The sequence below is a fragment of the Myodes glareolus genome, chromosome 7 (genome assembly GCF_982192425.1).
Source record: "Myodes glareolus chromosome 7, mMyoGla1.1, whole genome shotgun sequence".
NCBI lineage: Eukaryota > Metazoa > Chordata > Mammalia > Rodentia > Cricetidae > Myodes > Myodes glareolus.
This window is the reverse complement of record NC_142032.1, coordinates 14,649,513-14,668,659: the sequence shown is the minus strand read 5'-3', so window position 1 is coordinate 14,668,659 and position 19,147 is coordinate 14,649,513. Positions and strand designations below refer to the sequence as shown.

Here is a 19,147-nt window from a genome sequence, read left to right as displayed (position 1 = left end):
CAGAGTTCAGGTGCTGGAACTGACCTTCGTTCCCGTGAGTCACGGGGGGCTGCACAGAGCCTAAGTGGCCCAGAACAACTCCAGGGCTTTCTGCGAACTGTGTGTGGTGTCCCCCTCCTGGCCACAGCTTTGGCAAGTGAAGCTTAGTGAGATTATGACCCATGAACTCCGCCCTCAGAGTGCTTTCTGAGTTATACACAACTTTCACCACCAGAAATGGCAGCCCTGTCCCTGCCCTGGTGAGGTTAATGTTGCTTTCAGTAACCATTGTCAGTGGAGGCCTAGGTACGAAGCACAGCCACCCTGGGACTTTCTTTGAGGAGATTCACATTCAGGGATGTTAAGTCCTTCACGGATGGGTGGTGCAACCAGTTCTTCACACTGGGTCTGCCCAGCCCCAAACCATGTCCTGGCCCTGGCCTACAGCTGTCCTAACACCTGGGCTCCATCCTTACTAGGGCCTTTCTGCAAAGATGCTAAGTGGATGGGAGAGGGGAGCAGGAGGCACTAGCGGGGGGCTCAGACCCCTCAGCTTATCTTAGGCCTTGCATGGGGAGGGGAAGGCCAAACAGCCCATAGGAGCTACTAGGGGAACATCAGAAGATGAGCTGGGTCACCAAAGGATAGGCTTCCTGGTCATGGCATCTGTCAAGACTGCCAGAGGCCTCAGACTGCATAGGGTCACCCAAGGAGCTGGTGATGGAGGGGAATATAGCCCTGCCCGTCTTCCTAGCTTGATCGATATATGCATACATGTATCTTCAAGTGTGTGCTTGCAGACGTGTGAACTCTACATCCAAACAGAGCCTGATCAAACAGCTTCCTCATCTGGAAGACAGGTCCTGGGAAGAGTTAAAGTGGCTGATCACCCCACTGTCCTGGGTAGCGGAGACACATCTAGCCAACACTTGCCACTTCTGTCCCCATCTCTACTCCCTTTCTCTTGCAGAGAGGAATGCCACAGAGGGGGTTTAAAACCCGTTTCTGTTTTCCTTTCTGCCTTCTAAGCCTAGAAATTGTGGATGTTTTCAGAGCACTTTGACTTGAGTTTAAAAAAACAAACAAACAAGCTGGGAAAGTCGAGAGGAGCGCTATGTGAATAACCGCCGGGAGCCCGGGTTCAGCTCCAAACATCAGGAGGCTGTTTTTGTTAACTAGCAGTTTGGGAACTTTCTGTTTTTCAAGTCAATAAAAGTGTTCCCGCATTCATGCTGACACGTTGAGAGCCCCAACAGGCTATTCCTGGTGGCAGCTACCGAAGAAGGGCATCCGGGCAGGCTGGCTGGCCGGCCTCCTCCGCTTCCTCTATGTACTGGCTGCACCTGAGGGCTTCCACCTGCCGGAAATTATGTGCCTTAGCTAGCAAGACAGATCTGGGCCGAATCCCGGTCCAGCGCAAGGGTGCCTGCACCAGGTAGTTGACCCATGTGTAACGGGGGGTGGGCAATAATGACTGTGTGCAGACTTTGGAAGTCTCAAAGGATGTCCATGTGAGGATTGGTGGATGCATGGTAGTGGCTAGTGGCCGCCAGTTATCCCTGCCTATCATGCGGAGGACAATTGCTTAACCCACGGTGCACACGAGCACCTTCCTGCTGCTCTGGTGTCCCCTGGGCCTCACACTGTAAGGCAGTAGAATTCTGGAGCTTAAAGCTGAGCCCCAGGCCACTCATCTAGTCCAGCCTCAACCATCGACTCTGAAGTGTCTACCCAGGACCCTGCCGCCTGGTGGAGGGCAGAGAGTGAGTGACTTACTGCTCCTGAGAAAGTCACCATCTTGTATGGGGAGTGCGAGCAACACTCTGTCCTCCCTAAGCAATGCTAAGAACACACCTCCGCCTGCCCCCCAGGACTGAGAGCTGGACCCAGGGCCTCCAGCATGTAAGGCGAGTGCTCTACCACTGAATGGGAGCTTCGAACTTTTCATTTTGAGACAGGGTCTCACTGGGTCTCCCAGGCTGGCTGTGAGCTTGGCATTTTCCTGCCTCGGCCTCCCAAGTAGCTGAGATTACAAGCCTGCGCCACCAGGTCTGGCCAAGAGTGACTTCCTGGACAGTTCCCACTCTTGCCTAAAGGCCCAGTTTGGAGGCTGCCTCCTCCCCGAGAGACCTGGGTAGAATTTCTCTATCCTGTTCTCACTACAGCTCTGTGGTCTCTGGGAGCCTCAGTCCATCCTTGTGTCTGCTTTCCATAGGACAGGAGTTTCTTGGTGGGAGGAACCCAGGTCCTACCCTGCCAGCGGCCTTTAGAGAGTAGTTCTCTACCCTTTGGGGGTAACGAAAGACCCTTTCACGGGGTCACTTAAGATGGTCAGCACATGTAGATGTTTTCACTACAATTCATAACAGCAAATTTACAGTTATACAGTGGCAGTGAAAATAATCTTATAGTCGGGGGTCCCCACAACACAGCAACTGTGTTAAAGGAACACTGAAAACCACTGCTCTAGAGGAGACTATCTTATCTAACCCTGCTGGTGTCGCTGGGTTTAGGTTGTAGCCAGAGAGGGGAGAGTGGAGGCTGGCTGCAAGGGACCGCTGGGAAATGTTAGTTGAAGAAAAGAACAGGTGGGTGGGGCTGAAGGAGACCAGCCCTATGTTCAGACAGCCCCAGGCTCTCTGGGCAGTTAGGGAGGCAAAGGAGACACCAGGACTCAATCAGCTTACAACCTGGATGTAAATTGCTGACCTCTGTGGTCATAGAATCCCATTTCATCTGCTGGGAAGCGTCCATCGTTAGCACACTTAACCTAGAAGGGTGTTTTCCATCCCCATTTGGCAGGGAGAAGACTGAGGTCTGTGGAAAGCCTGACCTGCCCATGTAGGGATGTGGCTGAGCTGGGTCTGAACACAGAGTTCCACGATAAAAGCAGAGTCTTTCCCACGGCCCTCCAGCGAGTTTCCAGCAGGTTTCCTCATAGAAGGAGGCAGGAAGGCAAAGGAGGCTCAGGTCTGCAGTGGTAGAATCTCAAGAGGTTTCTTGAAAGAGGCTCAAGCTAGGCCTTACCCATTCTAGGAGACTGGGCAGGTGGGGCAAGGGGGTGTGCCTAGTGTCATGGGGCCTCCGACCTTCAGGGTACTGAGGGTAGGTAGGGTGGAGGCTGGAGGAGAATCAGCAGGGCCTCGTGCTGGCACAGGAGCCCAGGCTGTCCAGCCAGCCTGACCCCCACCCCTTCTGTGACTATACATGGGTTTGTCCAGAGTAGTTCAGTTGCCCTTGGAGCTGCTGCAGGCTTCTCTGCCTTCTCTGTGAGGCTGAGGCCTCGGCGTAAATCACTGCAGTCCCTGGTGTTTTCAAACAGGGATTATGGCCCCTGAAGTCAATCAGCAGATTAAAATAGCTCTCCATTTTGCGTCTCCTAAATTGATTTGTGTGTGTGCAGAAAACAAGAGAGATGGGGGCTGGGGGTAGAGATGGGGAGGAAGGTAGGGAAGAGGATGGATTGAGAGACAGAGAGGACGGGGCAAAGGCATGGATCCGCGTGTCAGGTTCCAGGCCTGCGCCACCACGCCCAGCGTATCTGAATCTTCGGTTGTCCCCTCCTAGCAGCTCGCTCGCTCTTCTACCAAAGTTGTCCCCTTTCTTGGGGTCAGTCTGTCTCTCTTGGAGTGATTATTTGACCATTAGAAACTCCTCCAAGTTTCCCTGGCCCCTCCAGCTTGGTGTGTGGAGCCAAAGCCCCACACCTGTCCTGTCTGGTGTTCAGAGCACAGGCGTACTCAGGTTCTTGGTTCACCGTGTGTAGTTGGTAGGCCTGCCCATAGGTCGGTGGGCTGTGTCCCTGAAGAAGTAGACAGTTTAGAGGCTGGGGACTTAACTCTCCTTCGCTGTAGTCCAGATACAGTCAGCAGGCTGACTCTGGGCCTTCCAGGCCGGGTCCCCATGTGCCAGAGCTCAGTAGCTCACCCTCTTTCCTGCGGGTGCCCTGGCCCAGACTTGGGATGGTATCTCCAAGAATAACAGCTTCGTACCTCCAGGAAGAAAGGCCTGCCAGCAACCAAATAAACACAACTTTTATGGGGTGATTAATACTAGAACAGATAAACTTCTATCCCAGTTTCTCGTGGTCTCCTTGCTTCTCAACTTGGTGTGGAACACAGGCCTCTAACTTCAGCATTTAGGAGGTTGAGCAAGAGTATTGTGAGTTCAAGGCTAGTCTGGACTACATGAGACTGTGTCCCAACAAGAAAAAGTTGGAAAGAGCAGCCATGATCTTGCAAAAGGCTGGTGAGCCCAGACTCTACTCACAAGGTGTTCTGGACCTCATGCAGTGCCTGCATGGCCTGGGCTCTGTGAAGAGAAAGGAGAGTAATGGGAGAATTGAAAACTCAGCTCCTCAACCTTGGTGAGTTTTGTGCCAAGGTACATTCCATAACACAGCTATGAAGTGGGACATGCCATAACACAGCTATGAAGTGGGACATGCCATAACACAGCTATGATGTGGGACATGCCATAACACAGCTATGAAGTGGGACATGCCATATCACAGCTATGAAGTGGGACATGCCATAGCACAGCTATGAAGTGAGACATGCCATATTACAGCTATGAAGTGGGACATGCCATAACACAGCTATGAAGTGGGACATGCCATATCACAGCTATGAAGTGGCCCAAATCTGATTTCTGCAATTAAGTGTGGCCCGAAGTGTTCACTGCAGGGTGCCGCTGAGAACAATCCTGGAGGACTTCTGTGGGGAATGAAATCCAAGTTGGTGAAGAGAATGGAGTGGCTGAAGAACAATTTAGCCATAAATGGGTGCGCACTGGCACAGAGTGGAGAATGAGCCAAGAGGGAAATCCCGTTCTGGAAGGGAGCATGAAGAAGAAGGGCAGCAGACAGCTTGTGGTCATGAGGGTTATGCACGATTAGGCACACACACACACACACACACACACACACACACACACACACACACAGAGAGAGAGAGAGAGAGAGAGAGAGAGAGAGAGAGAGCTTCGAGTTAAATGCTCCGGTGGCTCTGGTGCTGTCTGGGTATTTAATAGGAGAAAGCATGGCTGACAGCAGGGGCATGCCAGGCCCAAGGTGGGGTGAGGAGGGTCTGGAATTTGGAACCCCCAGTCATTCTGGACATGAGGTCAGTGTGACCAGACCTGGTACCGCATCGGAGTGGTAGTGGCAGTCTCTAAGGGCTGGAAGTGGGGGCTTGCAATGGTTCTTACCCTCTTCTCCCTCTTTCTAAAGCATACTTCTAGGTCTGGGTGGAAAGCCTCACCTACCTGCTGGGGGTGTTATTCATGAGATTCAGATGGCTTTGGGCCAGATCCAGATTAGGGGGCTACTTATCCAGGGCAGTGGTCCAGCTTTGCAGCCCTGCGCCGAGACTCCTCAGTCCCCGAGACAAGGCCCTGGGGCTGTAACTGTCCCAGGTGTACTGAGTGTGTGCCGTCCACGGCTGAGAGCTCTGCTGCCACCTGGGTGACCTTGCTGCTTCCCTGGCTTAACCAATGTTTATGCTCAGCCTTAGCGGCTGGGATCCAGAGGCAACTGTAGTTTAAGAAACCTGTACCAGTCCTGGGACAGGGTAGACCAATGGGGATGCTATGCTGATGAGAGTTTCCCCCACTTTGACAGTTTTCCTTAAAAAGAATAATTTGACCAGATATGGTGGTGCACAGGCATGGGAAGCAGCGGCAGGAGGATGAAGTCATGCTCAGATACATACTGAGTCTGATTCCAGCCTGGGCTACATGAAGCCAACCTGGGCTATGTCCAACACTCCCTCTCTCCCCGAATCTTACTGTTCCTCCTGCAGAGACTCTTCCAGGCATTCCCTTTTTCTTCTCACTTCAGGTCTTGCCAACTGTGACAAGGCCCAGGCACGAAACCCTCCACTGCTTCATCTTAGCTTCTTTCCCGCCTTCCCTTCCACTGGATGATACACCCTCCCCTGGATGCCTGGGGCCCATGCAGGTTTCAGTGGGTTGCGTGGTTCATTGTCCTGTTTTCTAAGGTGCTGTGCACCTTTTGTGCACAGGAAAGGGTTACATGTATTTGCAGAGAGGTCTAATGACTTGCAGCTTATTGTGCAGCGGGGTAGTGGCTTGTTTGAACCTGGAGCCTGGGCTGTATTGTCTCCCAGCTTCTCTAGCTGTAAGTCCCGCTTAAGTCCGAATGTCTACTTCTAGGTAATCACCCAGGGCCTGTCTTGTCTAGAACAGGACGTTTGAGAGCTCAAGGCAGGAAGGATCATCTACTCATGTTGGGTAGATGTGACCAAGAGTTACTGCAATGTTGGACCAAGAAAGAGGTAATGGGTCTCAGGGTATCTGGTTCAGTATAGAGGGAAAGTCTGACTGCCCAATGTCCCCAGATTCTCAAGAGCTTCATCTGGCTCTCCTGTCCTAGAGCAGACTACCTTGGGCAGCATGAGATCATGTCCATGGATTACCACACCTGGACTGTCTGTCACCTACAGAAAAGGCAATGCTACATTGCCACCTAGTGTCTTATTGGCTCCAGTTGTGGTTCTAGGGGCCTTGGTAAGACCTGCAGGGGTGAGAGGGTCATAGTGGGATCTGAGGGGAGGGAGGAGCTGGGTCCTGCAGACCTGGGGACCAGGCCCTCATTTCAGAAGCAGGAGAGAGACAACAAGTTGAGACCTGACCCAGCAGCTTGCAAGTTGTGGGCAGTTCTCAGTGTCTCTTGCCTTGGCCTCTGGATTACTTGGGCATAATTATCCATGCCCCACTTAGCTCACCAGTATCTGCAGAGGCTCCCAGATATAGGAAAGAGTCTACAATGTGAGAACTGGTCTTATCTTTAGGTTAAAAAAGAATACCCAGTTTGCCATATTTGCTGTAGTCACCATCACCAAATAGAAAACTTCATGTATGTCTTCTGTCATGAAGGACAACCATGCAGTCTAAGATCTGGGATGAGACCTGCGGTTCTCCAGCTGGGTTCTTTGGAACCCTCGGGCTCCATAGGACATCTCTGAGACAGCAAAGTGCAGATACATAGGGAGATGGGCGCTGTGCCCCTGCCCAGCTACAATGTCTGGTGGTACTGAAACAGAGGTACCCCTACGTTAAAGATGAACACTTGGGGTGGGTGTGGTGGCTCACACCTGTCATTCTAGCCATTGGAAGGTTGAGGTAGGAGGATCACTGTGAGTTCCAGGCCAGCCCGAGATACAAAATCCTGTCTCAAAAACTAATAACACATATCCGAAGTTAATAACCAACCAAAACCAAACAAACGAAACAAAAGTTTGACAGCCACTACATCAAATGATTCTCGGAACCTCTGACTCCATGATTCAACCAAGAAGTCTGACTTCAAGTCATGCGGGGCCAGTCTACACTTCCCTCAGAGGCCTCAGGAACATGTTTGTTTCTTCTGGGCTGCCCATAGCTGAGTTCAAAGGGAAAGGGTGGAGGCCAGTGTGGTTTCCAGGGTACTGCCCGGAGGGTTGGCTCATCTGAGCTGTGTACTGCCTCCACGGCTCCTTCTCCCATCAGGGTCAGAAGCAGACCAGCAGGAGGATGTTTATGGAGACAGTAAATGTGCTGGCAGCACCTTCCAAACGGGGGCTGGCTGCTGTAACCCCATGCTCAAAGATCACCCAGCTCTGCGGATGTGAGAATCCAAACAAACAAGAGTCTGAGCTGGTGGTGGCCCAGCTTCAAAAGAGGCCCCTAAGCCAGTGCCAAGACCCTGCCTTGGCCACTGTATGCCGCTAGCCAGGCTAAGCTGGCCCTTAGCGCTCATCACCAGCCACCGTTACCCATGGCCTAGTTCAGGTGGATTTCCACGAACTTGCCAGCAATATGACACTGGATGTGCCTTTCACCAGCTGCCCGTCCTGCTGCCTGGGCAAGTCCTTCTCAGCTTGGGTGGGAGAGCTTTACCCTCAAGGTGACATTTATCCCAAAGAAATTCAGAGGGCCTGGGGGAAGTCTACCACATAAGAATCCAAGCCAGAAAAGGGTTTTGTTTTCAAGACAAGGTTTCACGGAGCCCAGGCTGGCTTCAGATTCACTATGTGGTTGAAGATGGGTGACTTTGAACTTCTGATGCATCTGCCCCTGCCTCCAAAGCTCTGGGATTCCAGATGTATACCATAGGCGTGTGGCTGGTTAGGTGTTGAATATCAAACCCAGGTCTTTGTGTATTCTAGGCAAGCACCCTACCAAGTGAGCTATGTGCCCCACCCAAGAAGAGTTTCAACAGTTGGAGTTCTACAGACACAGGGGCTAGGAGGGTTTTGAGGTGGTGAGCTTTCCTCGGGGGCATTTTAGGCAAGGCTGGGTGAGAAGATGGGTTGCCTACTCCTTCACTTTCTTTGAGCTCCTATCCAATTGGAGATGCTAAGACTATTGCAACTGAGTCTAATTTGTATTCGTTCTGCCTCTAAGCCTAAACTAGCTGCCTGCTGATTGCCAGAACCCAGGTCCAGGCCCCTTCTTCTGCCTATGGCTCAGTACACAAGGGTAGTAACAGCTCCGCCCTTCTGCTCTGGTCCAGAGCCACTGGTATGACCCAGAATTGGCAGGCAGCAAGAGACATGAAGTGCAGTGGTTGAACAGCTTTTTTTCCTTTTTTCTCCATGAGACAAGGTTTCTCTGTGTAGCTTTTGGAACCTGTCCTGGACCTTGTTCTGTAGACCAGGTTGGCCTCAAATTCACAGAGATCCATCTGCCTCTGCCTCCCAAATGCTGGGATTAAAGGGGAGTGCCACCACCACCTGGCCGAGCAGCTCCTCTGAAGATCTTGTGCCACCTCTGCCTCCATCACTAACCCCTCCCAAGTGGGCAGCTGATTACATAACTTGTTGCTTCCAAATGTGTGGGGCCGTCCATGGCTTGTGGCTCCAGGTTGCCCTCATCCTGGGAGAGTTCCAAGGTGTTCTCTTGATTTGGGGGCTGGACATGGCTGTGCCCCGTCTCCATGTTAGCTCACGCAGAGGCCCTTTGCCTCTGCCATGTGCTGGATGCTCTATGTCTCAAGTTGCAGCTATTTCAGGGCCTCGCGCAGCTGACCCGCTGCTAGGACAGCTATTTGGAGCCTGCTGGCTGCCCGCAGCTGCTCCTGCTGAGTGCTGGAGAGGAAGGGGAGAAGACATTCTTGGGCTGGGTCTAGCCATTTCCAGCTGTTCCCGAGCCTCGGCTCCTAGCTCAGCAGCATTTCCAATAAGTCCGTTTCCCAGCCTGTCTGTCTGCCGGCCCCTCTCCGTCCACCCTCGCATTCCTTCTCCTTTAATCTCCACATGGAGCTGCTTCTCCTGGGATTTTAGTCAGTGATTTCATCCAAAGAGCATTTCCTGGGTGCCCACTGTGACTTTCCTGTCCATAGAGAGCATGACCAGCCTATTTGTGTGGGTGTCTGGTGCTGGGGTTTGAACCCAGAGCCTTGTGCATGCTAGGCATACGCTTTACCACTGGCCATGCCCCCACCCCAAAATGCTAATATCTGAAATTGTCTGGGCAACGGGGCGTCTGCCCACCCCTGACCTGCCAGAACTTGTCAAGACAGGCATCTGGCTCCATTCTCTAATGCCCTGGGGAAGTTGCTTGCACACAGGCCACCAGCTCAGTACCAGGTAGAACATCTGCTGCCTGGTCTGGGACGCCCTAGAGCCCACGGTGACATGGGAAGAGTGGCCCGTACTGACATGTGATCACATGTGCCAGGTACTTCACCAAGTGTCCAGTGGGCCTTCCTCCGTCACACCCCTGAAGCGTCCTTCCAAGGGGAACCTCAGAATACAGGCTTTACAGAAGTCAGATACATCTCTCACAGCCGAAGAAGAAAGGTCCCATGAGGGTAAACCACTTGTCCAAGGTCAGGTCAGGATTTGAACCCAGACTGATTACTTCAAATTCGCTACACTCAACTATGTTCCTACCAATATATTGCCTACCGGTAGGCTAGGCAATACTGATACTCAAAGTATTCTTAAGTTGTGTTATTCGGAGTAGATAGCCACTCTGAGCCTTGAGCTTCTCACGGCACACCCGGAGTACTGTCTGGGTCTATTCCCTCTCTAAGTGGTGGGAAGGTGTGTCTGCAATCTTCAGTATGGAGGGAGAGGTGAGGAGATGTGTCCTCCTACAGGCTCAGAGCTCAAGCGGTGTGGTGCTTTAGATACAGAGATGAAGAATTCAGTTTCAGAGAACCTGACCCCTCAGAGGTCAAAGCTCTTTCTTGCTTATTGAATTACTTCCTCAATTAGTGTCCACAACTTTGACCTGCACTGCTGTGAACTACATACACCATGGCATGCTCAGCTCCAGGACGCAGAACAGCCTGTCCCAGAGTGTGGGGGAGCCCGTGTGAGATCTTTCCGAGAGGTGGTGGGTGGACCTCTCTGAACCATCGACTCCTCTTCTTGATATTTCCGTCTCCTTTTGTCCCCCAACTAAGGCCCAGCACTGCAATCTCTGAGGGGTCAGGGAGCAGAAACTGGTTCTCCAGGGCCCAAGCTTTCCCCACCTATTTCCCTCCCTTGACCTCTTCCTTCCTGTCCCCTCCACCCCATTTCCCCTCACCTCTGTCTCTGAACATCCCCAGCCTCCAAGCCATTGCTGTCGTTGTCAGAGTTAATTCCCTGGAATAATCGAGTTTTCCGGTTGGTTCCCTACTCCTTGCCAAGGCAATACTGGGAAACCCCAACCCGTCAGGCCCCAGAAGGCTTTCGGAGCAGCCTGAGACTTAGGAAGGGCAGCGCCTAACCTTCCTGAGTCCAGATAGCATCATCGGGGAGAGGTAAAGAGAGGGGCTTTGATGACTCCTCCACCTTCAGTGGAAAGTCAATGATGGCTCTTCTTGCTGGCTTAATCTTCTAGGCTTTGCCAGAGGACTCAGGCACCCCAGTCACCTCGGCACAGGGAGGCATAGGTCATGGTGTGGCTTACAGTGGTGCCAGTCAGATTTGGGAATGCCAACTTTGCAGAAGGGGTTCTATCTGAAACAAGTGTGATTCTGGGTGTTGGTGGTGCACACCTATAATCCCAGCACTCCAGAGGCAGAGGCAAGCGGATTTCTGTGAGTTTGAGGCCAGTCTGGTTATTGTTTGTGTAAAAGTCACTCTGAGGACTGGGGAGATAGCTCAGTGGGCAAAAACCACGAGGATCTGCGTTACCTGTCTTTTAAAGGCAGGATGTAGTAGTGTGTTCATAATCCCACTGCTGGGGACTGGGGGATACCTGGGACTTGCTAGCTAGTCAGCGCAGTCTACTTGGCTATTTCCAGACAAAGAGGGAGTGGGAGGGAGGGAGGGGGAGAGAGTTTGTTGTTCTCTAAACAAACAATCGTGGCCGGTGCCTGAGAGACAGCACCTAAGACTGACTTCTGGCCAAATCCTAGATGTTAAACATAAAGTAGGGAAGTCCTAGGGATTAGAATTTAAGAAACCTTTTTCTCCCATGGAGGGGCTGAGGGTACAGGACATCAATTCACTGAAACTGTAACTCTTAGCGGCACTATGGCACGCACAGAGTTCGAGGCTAGGCTGGGACATGAGACTCTCAGAAAAAGAAAAGGTCCTCCTAATACAGTTTAAGAATCAGCACACTACAAGTTCTGCAGGGTTACTGAAGACAGTAAGGAGAAAGCATTGCTGGCTGGAAAGCATTTAGAAGCAACTCGATGGCCTTGAAGTTGGTGTCTTCCAGCGGCATGCATTGTTTAAAAAGAACATTCCCGCGCCCCCTTCGCTTTCCAACTTTGCACCCCGAACGAATGAGCATCTTTAGTGTCGGTGGCGCAGGCAGACTGCGCGACCGACCGCTGTGGGACGGTGACGGCCGCCCTGTCTCTTGCCCTCCCCGCTGCAGACAGCGAGCTGGTGCTGCCCGACTGCCTGCGGCCGCGCTCCTTCACCGCGCTCCGGCGGCCGTCCCTGCGGTGCGAGGCGGACGATGCGCGCCTGTCCGTGAGCCTGTGCGACCTCAACGTGCCGGGAACTGACGGCGACGATGGCGCACCGCCATCCGGCTGCCCGATCCCACAGAACTCGCTCAACTCGCAGCACAGCCGCGCGCTGCCGGCGCAGCTCGACGGCGACCTGCGCTTCCACGCGCTGCGCGCCGGCTCGCACGTCCGCATCCTGGACGAGCAGACGGTGGCGCGCCTGGAGCACGGGCGCGACGAGCGCGCACTCGTCTTCACCAGCCGGCCGGTGCGCGTGGCCGAGACCATTTTCATCAAGGTCACGCGCTCGGGCGGTGCGCGAGCTGGAGCGCTGTTCTTCGGCGTCACTACGTGCGACCCTGGCACGCTGCGGCCGGCCGACTTGCCCTTCAGCCCCGAGGCCCTAGTGGACCGCAAGGAGTTCTGGGCGGTGTGCCGAGTGCCCGGGCCTCTGCACAGTGGCGACATCCTGGGCCTGGTGGTCAACGCCGACGGTGAGCTGCACCTGAGTCACAACGGCGCGGCGACCGGCATGCAACTGTGCGTGGACGCCTCACAGTCCCTCTGGATGCTCTTCAGCCTGCATGGCGCCATCACGCAGGTCCGCATCCTCGGTGAGTGCGGGGGTGATCCTGCTGGGGCCTAGCAGCTAGCCTGTCACCCTAGGTGAGTTCTGGGTGGGGTGGAAACTTCTGGCTCACTGATGGCTGGGAGAGATCAACTCACATCCCAGCAGATACACACAGCCTGACAAGATCTGTATGCTCCAGTGTAAAAATAAGGGAAAGGGAACTGAGACTCAGTTTCCTCAGGGTTCTTGTGAGCCTTACTGAAAATCAGGTTGCCTGGTTGTGGTGGTCCATGCTTGTAATCCCAGCATTTAAGAGGCAGAGGCAGGAGGATCTCTGCAAGTTCACCGCTAACCTGGTCTGCATTTTTTTTTTATTCAGTCAGAACTTCTTAGCAAGCTGTCTCAAAAACAGAAAAATGGTAACAGAAAAGTTGCAGTCTTCTTGGGTTGATACCTGTGTCAGAGTAGGGGAATGCCTAAGTAGGTGGCCTTCAGGCACGAGATTGCAGTGCTGCAAACCCTTCTCAGAGGAGGCCCTTTGAAAGGACTGGAGGGTGTGGGCTTGTGTAAGCCACATGCTCTGCTGGTTCTATGGCATAAGTGTCCCTTACTGTGACCAGATGTCTGACAAGGCGACTGAAGGGAAGATGGGTCTGATTTGGCTCACGGTTTGAGAGAACAGTCCATCCTAGTGGAGGACCGAGTGGAGGGGGGGTGGCAGGAACGGGAGGGAGTCACATGGCACCCACCTGCTGTCAGAGAGATGAGTGCCTGCGCTCAGCTCCATTTCTCATTTTTCTTTTTATTCAGCATGAGAAGCCAACCCTGGTTGGTGCCATCCACGCCAGGGTGGCTTTACACCCACACCAGGGTGGCCTTACCCTGCTGGCTGTCTCTCACTAGCCTTGCTGTAAACGGCAGACCTCTGAATCCTGCCTGCAGAGATCCTAATGCCGTAGCTGTAGGGTAGATTCTGGACTTCTGATTTTGTTGCCGTTGTTTCTGAGACAGGGTCTCTGAATAGCCCTGCCTGTCCTGGAACTCATTATGTAGACCAGGCTGGCTTCAGACTCACAGAGACCCAAGGCTGCCTCCTGCGTGCTGGGGTTAAAGGAGTGCACCACCATGCCCAGCTGCTTTATATTTTTATTTAAACCTTTAGGTAAGGTTAGGGAACCCTGGGCCTCTCAACCCCATGGCTCAACCCAGGCATCTTGGTAGGGTTGGTAGTGTGTGCAGATGAGCTAGCCTGAGCTGCTCTCAGAGCTCCGCCTGCTGTCAGGGGCCCATGCAGCCCGGTGCTTGTGTCTGTGTAGGTGGTGCTGTTGAGACTGTGAGTGTGGAGAGATTGTGAAATGGGATAGTAATCAGTGCCGACATCCAGTTCCGGAGAGACCAGATGAAGGGATGGGTGAACCGCAAGAAGAAAAGCTATGCCCAAAAGTGAGGCCAGAGTACCAAGGAGTTAGAGCTGAAAGATAAACCAGGAAGGAAGGAGATGAAATCAGATTAGAGGAAACAAAATCAAACAGGAAGGGAGATGAATCAGTCCGGGGTGAGAATACATTCATTCAAATGAAATCGGGCTGGGAAGCACGTACACACAAAATCTGAGCTGAGGTGAGAGATAGCGGACTCCACTAACTGCTTCTCAGGGAACAGAAGCCACACAGAGGCAAGGCATGCTCTTGCATCAGCCCCACCTCGTTAACAGCGGAGTGGCTCTCCAGTAAGGCTGTCATCCGAAGGGGTTCATGAGAGGGAGTGAAAGGGAACGAAAAGAGAACACAGGATTGCTTGTCTGTCCCAGGTGGCAAGTGTTCAAGGTGGATGTCAAGGAATGCCACCCAGAACTCACTGTTAACACCTCCTAGCTGTTTGGAGAATTGGGCGTGTCAGCCAGCAAAGTGGTGCTGGGGAGTCCTGACCGGCTCCTAAGGAAAACCAAAGCCAGGAGCAGCATAGAAAGATTCACTGTTCCCTGTACAGAAAATGCCTGGCTTTGTGAAAGTCTCCGTACACTGATAACTCAGGGCTATTTCCTTTATCCATGTGTACACAACCTACAGCTTCCTTTGTGTTCACTGGTAAATCAAAACTGTTTTTACTACAGACAACTATATCAGGGTTCCTTTCTAGACAGGTTTGAAAATGCTAATCCATGTGGCAAAGTGAGAAAAGCAAATAGGTATGCATTTCTGAAAAGAGATGATAGTTTATTTAAAGTATTAGTGTAGTAAGAGAAACTGTATGAGCTGGGCTTGTAATCCCAGCTGTTTGGGAGGCTGAAGCAGGAGGACCAGATGTTCAAGGTTTGCCTGGGCTGCAGAGCAAGTTTGAGGCCAGCCTAGTTCACTTAGTGAGGTCCTATCTTAAACTAAAAAGCTAAAAGGGTACTGGGTAGGGGACAGAGTGCTTCCCTAACACGAGTGAAGCCCTAGGTTCAGTCTCTAGTGTGGAGGAGAGAAAAGGGAAGAAGGAGAAAGAGACCCAGGCTGTGAACATTCACTGATCTTAGAAATGATGACACCATTAAATGAGTTACAACTAGCAGTTGTAACAGAGCATTAGGGCCTGTAGGAAAACACGGGCAGCGAGGCTTCTTGCTTGCAGCAAGCTCGTGGTTCTGCTAGAGCACAGAGCTGGATTCTCTTCAGGCTGTGTGGCTGGGTCTGGCTAGTCAGTGGCCATGACAGTGTTTAGGGGGAGCCATGGCTGCCCAAGGACTGAGGTTTGAGGACAGTCTCAGGGGGGCAAAGGCTCAGTCCCCAGCCTCACCTGTGGACAGTGTGCCCCTGGGAAGGACTAGGCAGGGAAGAGGGAGGGAGGGAGGGAACAAGGGAAGGAGAGGTTGGAGGACCAGAATATAGGGACCATGGTGCCCGTGTAGAGAAAGCAGAACCGTGAGCTTGCTGGGAGCCAGAAGCCTCGCAGCCTGCGCTGTACTACAAGCAGGCGTGGGGCCCTCGGGGAGGGTAGGACTGAAGTTTTCTCTATTAGGCTAACTGTGGCCCACCCCACCCCCCCAGGCTCCACCATCACGGCTGAAAGGGGCGGCCCATCTCTCCCCTGCTCACCTGCTTCCACTCCAACCTCTCCCAATGCCCTGGGCAGCCGCCTCTCTGATCCCCTGCTCAGCACCTGCAGTTCCGGGCCTCTGGGTGGCTCTACTGGCGGTGAGTACCAAGGCCCTGGGGTTGGGGCCATGCTTCCCTTCTCATCCGTATATTCTTCAGAGAGGGACCGCCGGTGCAGCCTTTGTTAGGGCTGGGGCTGGCAGCTCTCACCAGGGGACTTTTACTCTTTGAATAATTAATTTTACTTATTTTTTGAGTGTGTGTGTGCATGCATGAATGCGTGAGGTGCCTGATGAGGTTAGAGACAGGAGCTGGGGTTACAGGTAGCAGGCGATTGCAAGCTACCTGATGTGGCGCAGGAGTCAAACTCAGGTCCTCTGGAAGGGCAGCCCTCCTATCTGTTGACACAGCTCTTCAGATGTCTCAGTTAGGGTTTCTGCGGTGGTAAAGAGACAACCACGATCACAGCCACTCTTATAAGGGAAAACCCTTAATTGGAGCGGGCTTACAGTTTTCAAGTCCATTAGCGCTATGGCAGGACATGGCAGTGTGCAGGCAGACATGGTGCTGGAAAAGGAGCCGAGAGTTCTACCTACATCTTGATCTGTAAGAAGTGGAAGGAAAAATTGTCACAGTGGCCAGACTTGAGCTTCTAAGACCTCAAAGCCCCCCTCCACAGTGACACACTTCCTCTAACAAGGCCACACCCCCTAATAGTGCCATTCCCTATGGGCCAAGCATTTATACATGAGGTTATGGGGGCCATACCTGCTCAAACCACCATGGATGCATAGCTGTCGCTTTTTAAAAAGTAATCTTTTTTTAAGATTTATTTTAAATTTGTTGTGTGTGGTGTGTGTGTGTGCAGTGTGTGGATACATGAGTATAGGTGCCATGGAGCCCAGAGGGTGCCCCCAGGGTTAGTGCCGAGGCCCATGCCTGAGAAGACTTGGGAAGTCCTTTTCTTCCTTTCCTCCTTTCCTGTCGCTGCTCCTCCGGCCCTGGTCTGGGGCCGTGTGGCCGGAGCCGAGCTACTGGAGCTCAGCTTCTTCCTTTGGGTGGCGTGCACCGCGGCCCCGGTCTGTGCTCTATGCACTGGACCCCAGTTCGCGAGCTTCGGGAAAGGGGCTGGAGGTTGAGAATACTCACGCAGAGACAGACCGACACACGGACCTTCAATCACTGGTATTCATAGCCCCTCTTTAATAGCACCATGGAGGTTTAAATACCCTGCAGTCAATGGCCAACAGGTGAAAACCCCATCCTCTGATCCTCTAGACACAGCTTCTAGTAACTTCAGTTAGAAGGCTCTAGCAGGGAAGAGCAGCTGAAGGCCAGGAACCCAATTGGTCCCAACATTTGGGCAGGAAGGTGGGATGCCAGTGTGAACAGCTGGCTTTCCATCCTGGAGGAAGACATGAGCCCAGCATCCCCTTTCTCATAGGCCCTGTGCTGGGCTGGGTCACATCCCATTGTGACTAGTGCTTTTGCTCTCAGGGACGGCCCCCAACTCACCTGTGAGCCTGCCCGAGTCACCAGTGACCCCAGGTTTGGGCCAGTGGAGTGACGAGTGCACCATTTGCTATGAACACGCAGTGGACACAGTCATCTACACGTGTGGCCACATGTGCCTCTGCTACGCCTGTGGCCTGCGCCTCAAGAAGGCCCTGCACGCCTGCTGCCCCATCTGCCGCCGCCCCATCAAGGACATCATCAAGACCTACCGCAGCTCCTAGCCCATGGCCCACCGCAGAGCCCACCCGCACGCCCACTTCCGCAGACTTCAGCCCAGCAACAGCGAAGGGCAAAGCCAACAGGGTCCCTTCTACGTTTTCAAAATTCTTCCTCCTTTTCCATTAAACATGGGAAACCAAGGTCCCTGGAGGTTTGGGCTGAGAGGGTCTGAGGCAAGGAGCGGGGTGCAGGGGGGCACAAGCAGCACATAATGAGTGTAGGGGAGGAGAGAAGGCTACCCCACAACCTCCCTCTTTACCCAGGTTTCTGCATGGTGAGGGGCTGAAGCCGAGTCTCAGCCTGTTGCCATCCCTCACGATCTAGGCAGATTTCCAAGCTGTGCTGCCCATGTGGCACCTTGGAGAGAGCGAACATGTAGCTTCCCCCGGGGCAGCTCGGGAAGAGGCCCGTGGACTCCTCTCACCCTGGGCAGATGCAAACTGCATGTGCTGTCTCTTTTTCCTTACCCAGAGTGGGTAAACAGACAGGCTGCAGAAGATTCCAGGTCCTAGGTCCTAGGTCCTTGACCTTGTGCCAACCTGCCGTGTTCAGGATCTCTCCTTGCCATAACTTGCACCAATCATCTCACTGGTGCCGTTGCCTAGGGTGCCCTTAAGTATAGGCTGAGGTGGACCTTACTGTTGTCAGGGTCTCAAAGAACAGGTCCACAGCCACCCCTAAGGCCTGTCCTCCCTCATCTCAGTGCCCGCCCTGGCCTGATTCTGTCATCGTGTGCCCAGGAGGGACAGGAGCCCTCAGTGGGGTGGGGGTTTCCTGGGCTATGGACAGCCCTTTTCCTTATTTTTATTTATTTATTTATTTGGTTTGTGAGTTTTGTTTGTGGGTTGATTCCAACCTGGGGGCTCTTAAAAATGCTACTGTTGGGGGGGTTCCCGGGTGAAGGGCGGCAGAAAGCGGTCACCTAGAATCCCCCAGGCCCTCACACAAGGCTCATGGGCAGTCCTGCTAACTCTTAGGTGGAACTCCAAACTGAGGCCTCCCAAGAGGTGGATAAGCCTCTCTTAGATGGCGGACATTGGCATCCACCCATGCCCTTCCTCCCTGGGTAGGAGCTAAGTTAATGTAGTTGGTTCAAGGGCATCGGCACTCCAGGAGTTTACTCTGTAAAGACATCAAAAGTTCTGGAAGGTTGGCGAAGGTTATTGACATGTGGGCCAGGGACCAGAATGGAGATCTTTGTTAGAAGGGTGGATCCCGAAGGCTGGGCTCCTAGCCCTGCTAAGCGAGTGTCCACCACTGCTGCTCTCCCTGCTCAGGGTTTCTGTGGAGCCTTAGCCTAGGCTCGTCCAGCCCTTGGCCCTTAGATGATGGCTGGTTTTATACCCTCAGAGATGGCTTCTGCCTTTGACAGGCAGGGTCTGGAGCTCTGTGCTGGCCACTGGCCAATTCTATGGCCCCGGCCAGAGGTTACCCTCCAAACCACAGCTTCCCCTGTGTAAAGTGGTTTGGGGGTGGAACACTCTTCATGCGGTTCCTGGGAGTTCTTCTGGGGTGTCTCAGGGGGAAACGTACTGGGGAGGCATTGCGAGGGGGATGCCAGGGAGGACATCTGCCTGCACTGCCCTTGCAGGGACCTGGGGAAGCTGTGCCACCCTGGGTCTCGTCTCTTCAGTCACTCGACCTGGTAGACCCTTTCTGTGAAAGCAGACTGGAGCTGGTAAGTTGCCCCCATCCAGCTGGGGGTCATCTGAGAGATGGAGAAAGTCCAAGCACTGGGCTGTCTGGCTGGAGGTGGGAAAAGAAGCCATCGTCCATTCTGCTAGTACAGAGGTAGCACTGCCTCCTTTGTGAACTGGGTCACTGTGTCTGTGAATAAAGGTGATTTTGTACCAGCCTGGGGGCTGTGCTGTGCATCTGGAGGTG

The 19,147-nt window shown here is 53.2% G+C and overlaps 1 protein-coding gene across 2 annotated transcripts in view; it reads left to right on the top strand.

Annotated features, from left to right (window-relative positions):
• The window catches only part of Neurl1 (neuralized E3 ubiquitin protein ligase 1), an 83,696-nt gene extending 64,578 nt beyond the window's left edge, over positions 1-19,118 (top strand). For both annotated transcript variants that reach the window (XM_085694076.2, XM_085694077.2), the window contains exons 4-6: positions 11,806-12,495; positions 15,482-15,628; positions 17,027-19,118. In XM_085694076.2, the coding sequence (XP_085550202.2) occupies positions 11,806-12,495; positions 15,482-15,628; positions 17,027-17,265 (1,076 nt within the window). In that variant the 3' untranslated portion in view covers positions 17,266-19,118. The remainder of the gene's footprint in view (positions 1-11,805; positions 12,496-15,481; positions 15,629-17,026) is intronic.
• Positions 19,119-19,147: the final 29 nt, after the last annotated feature.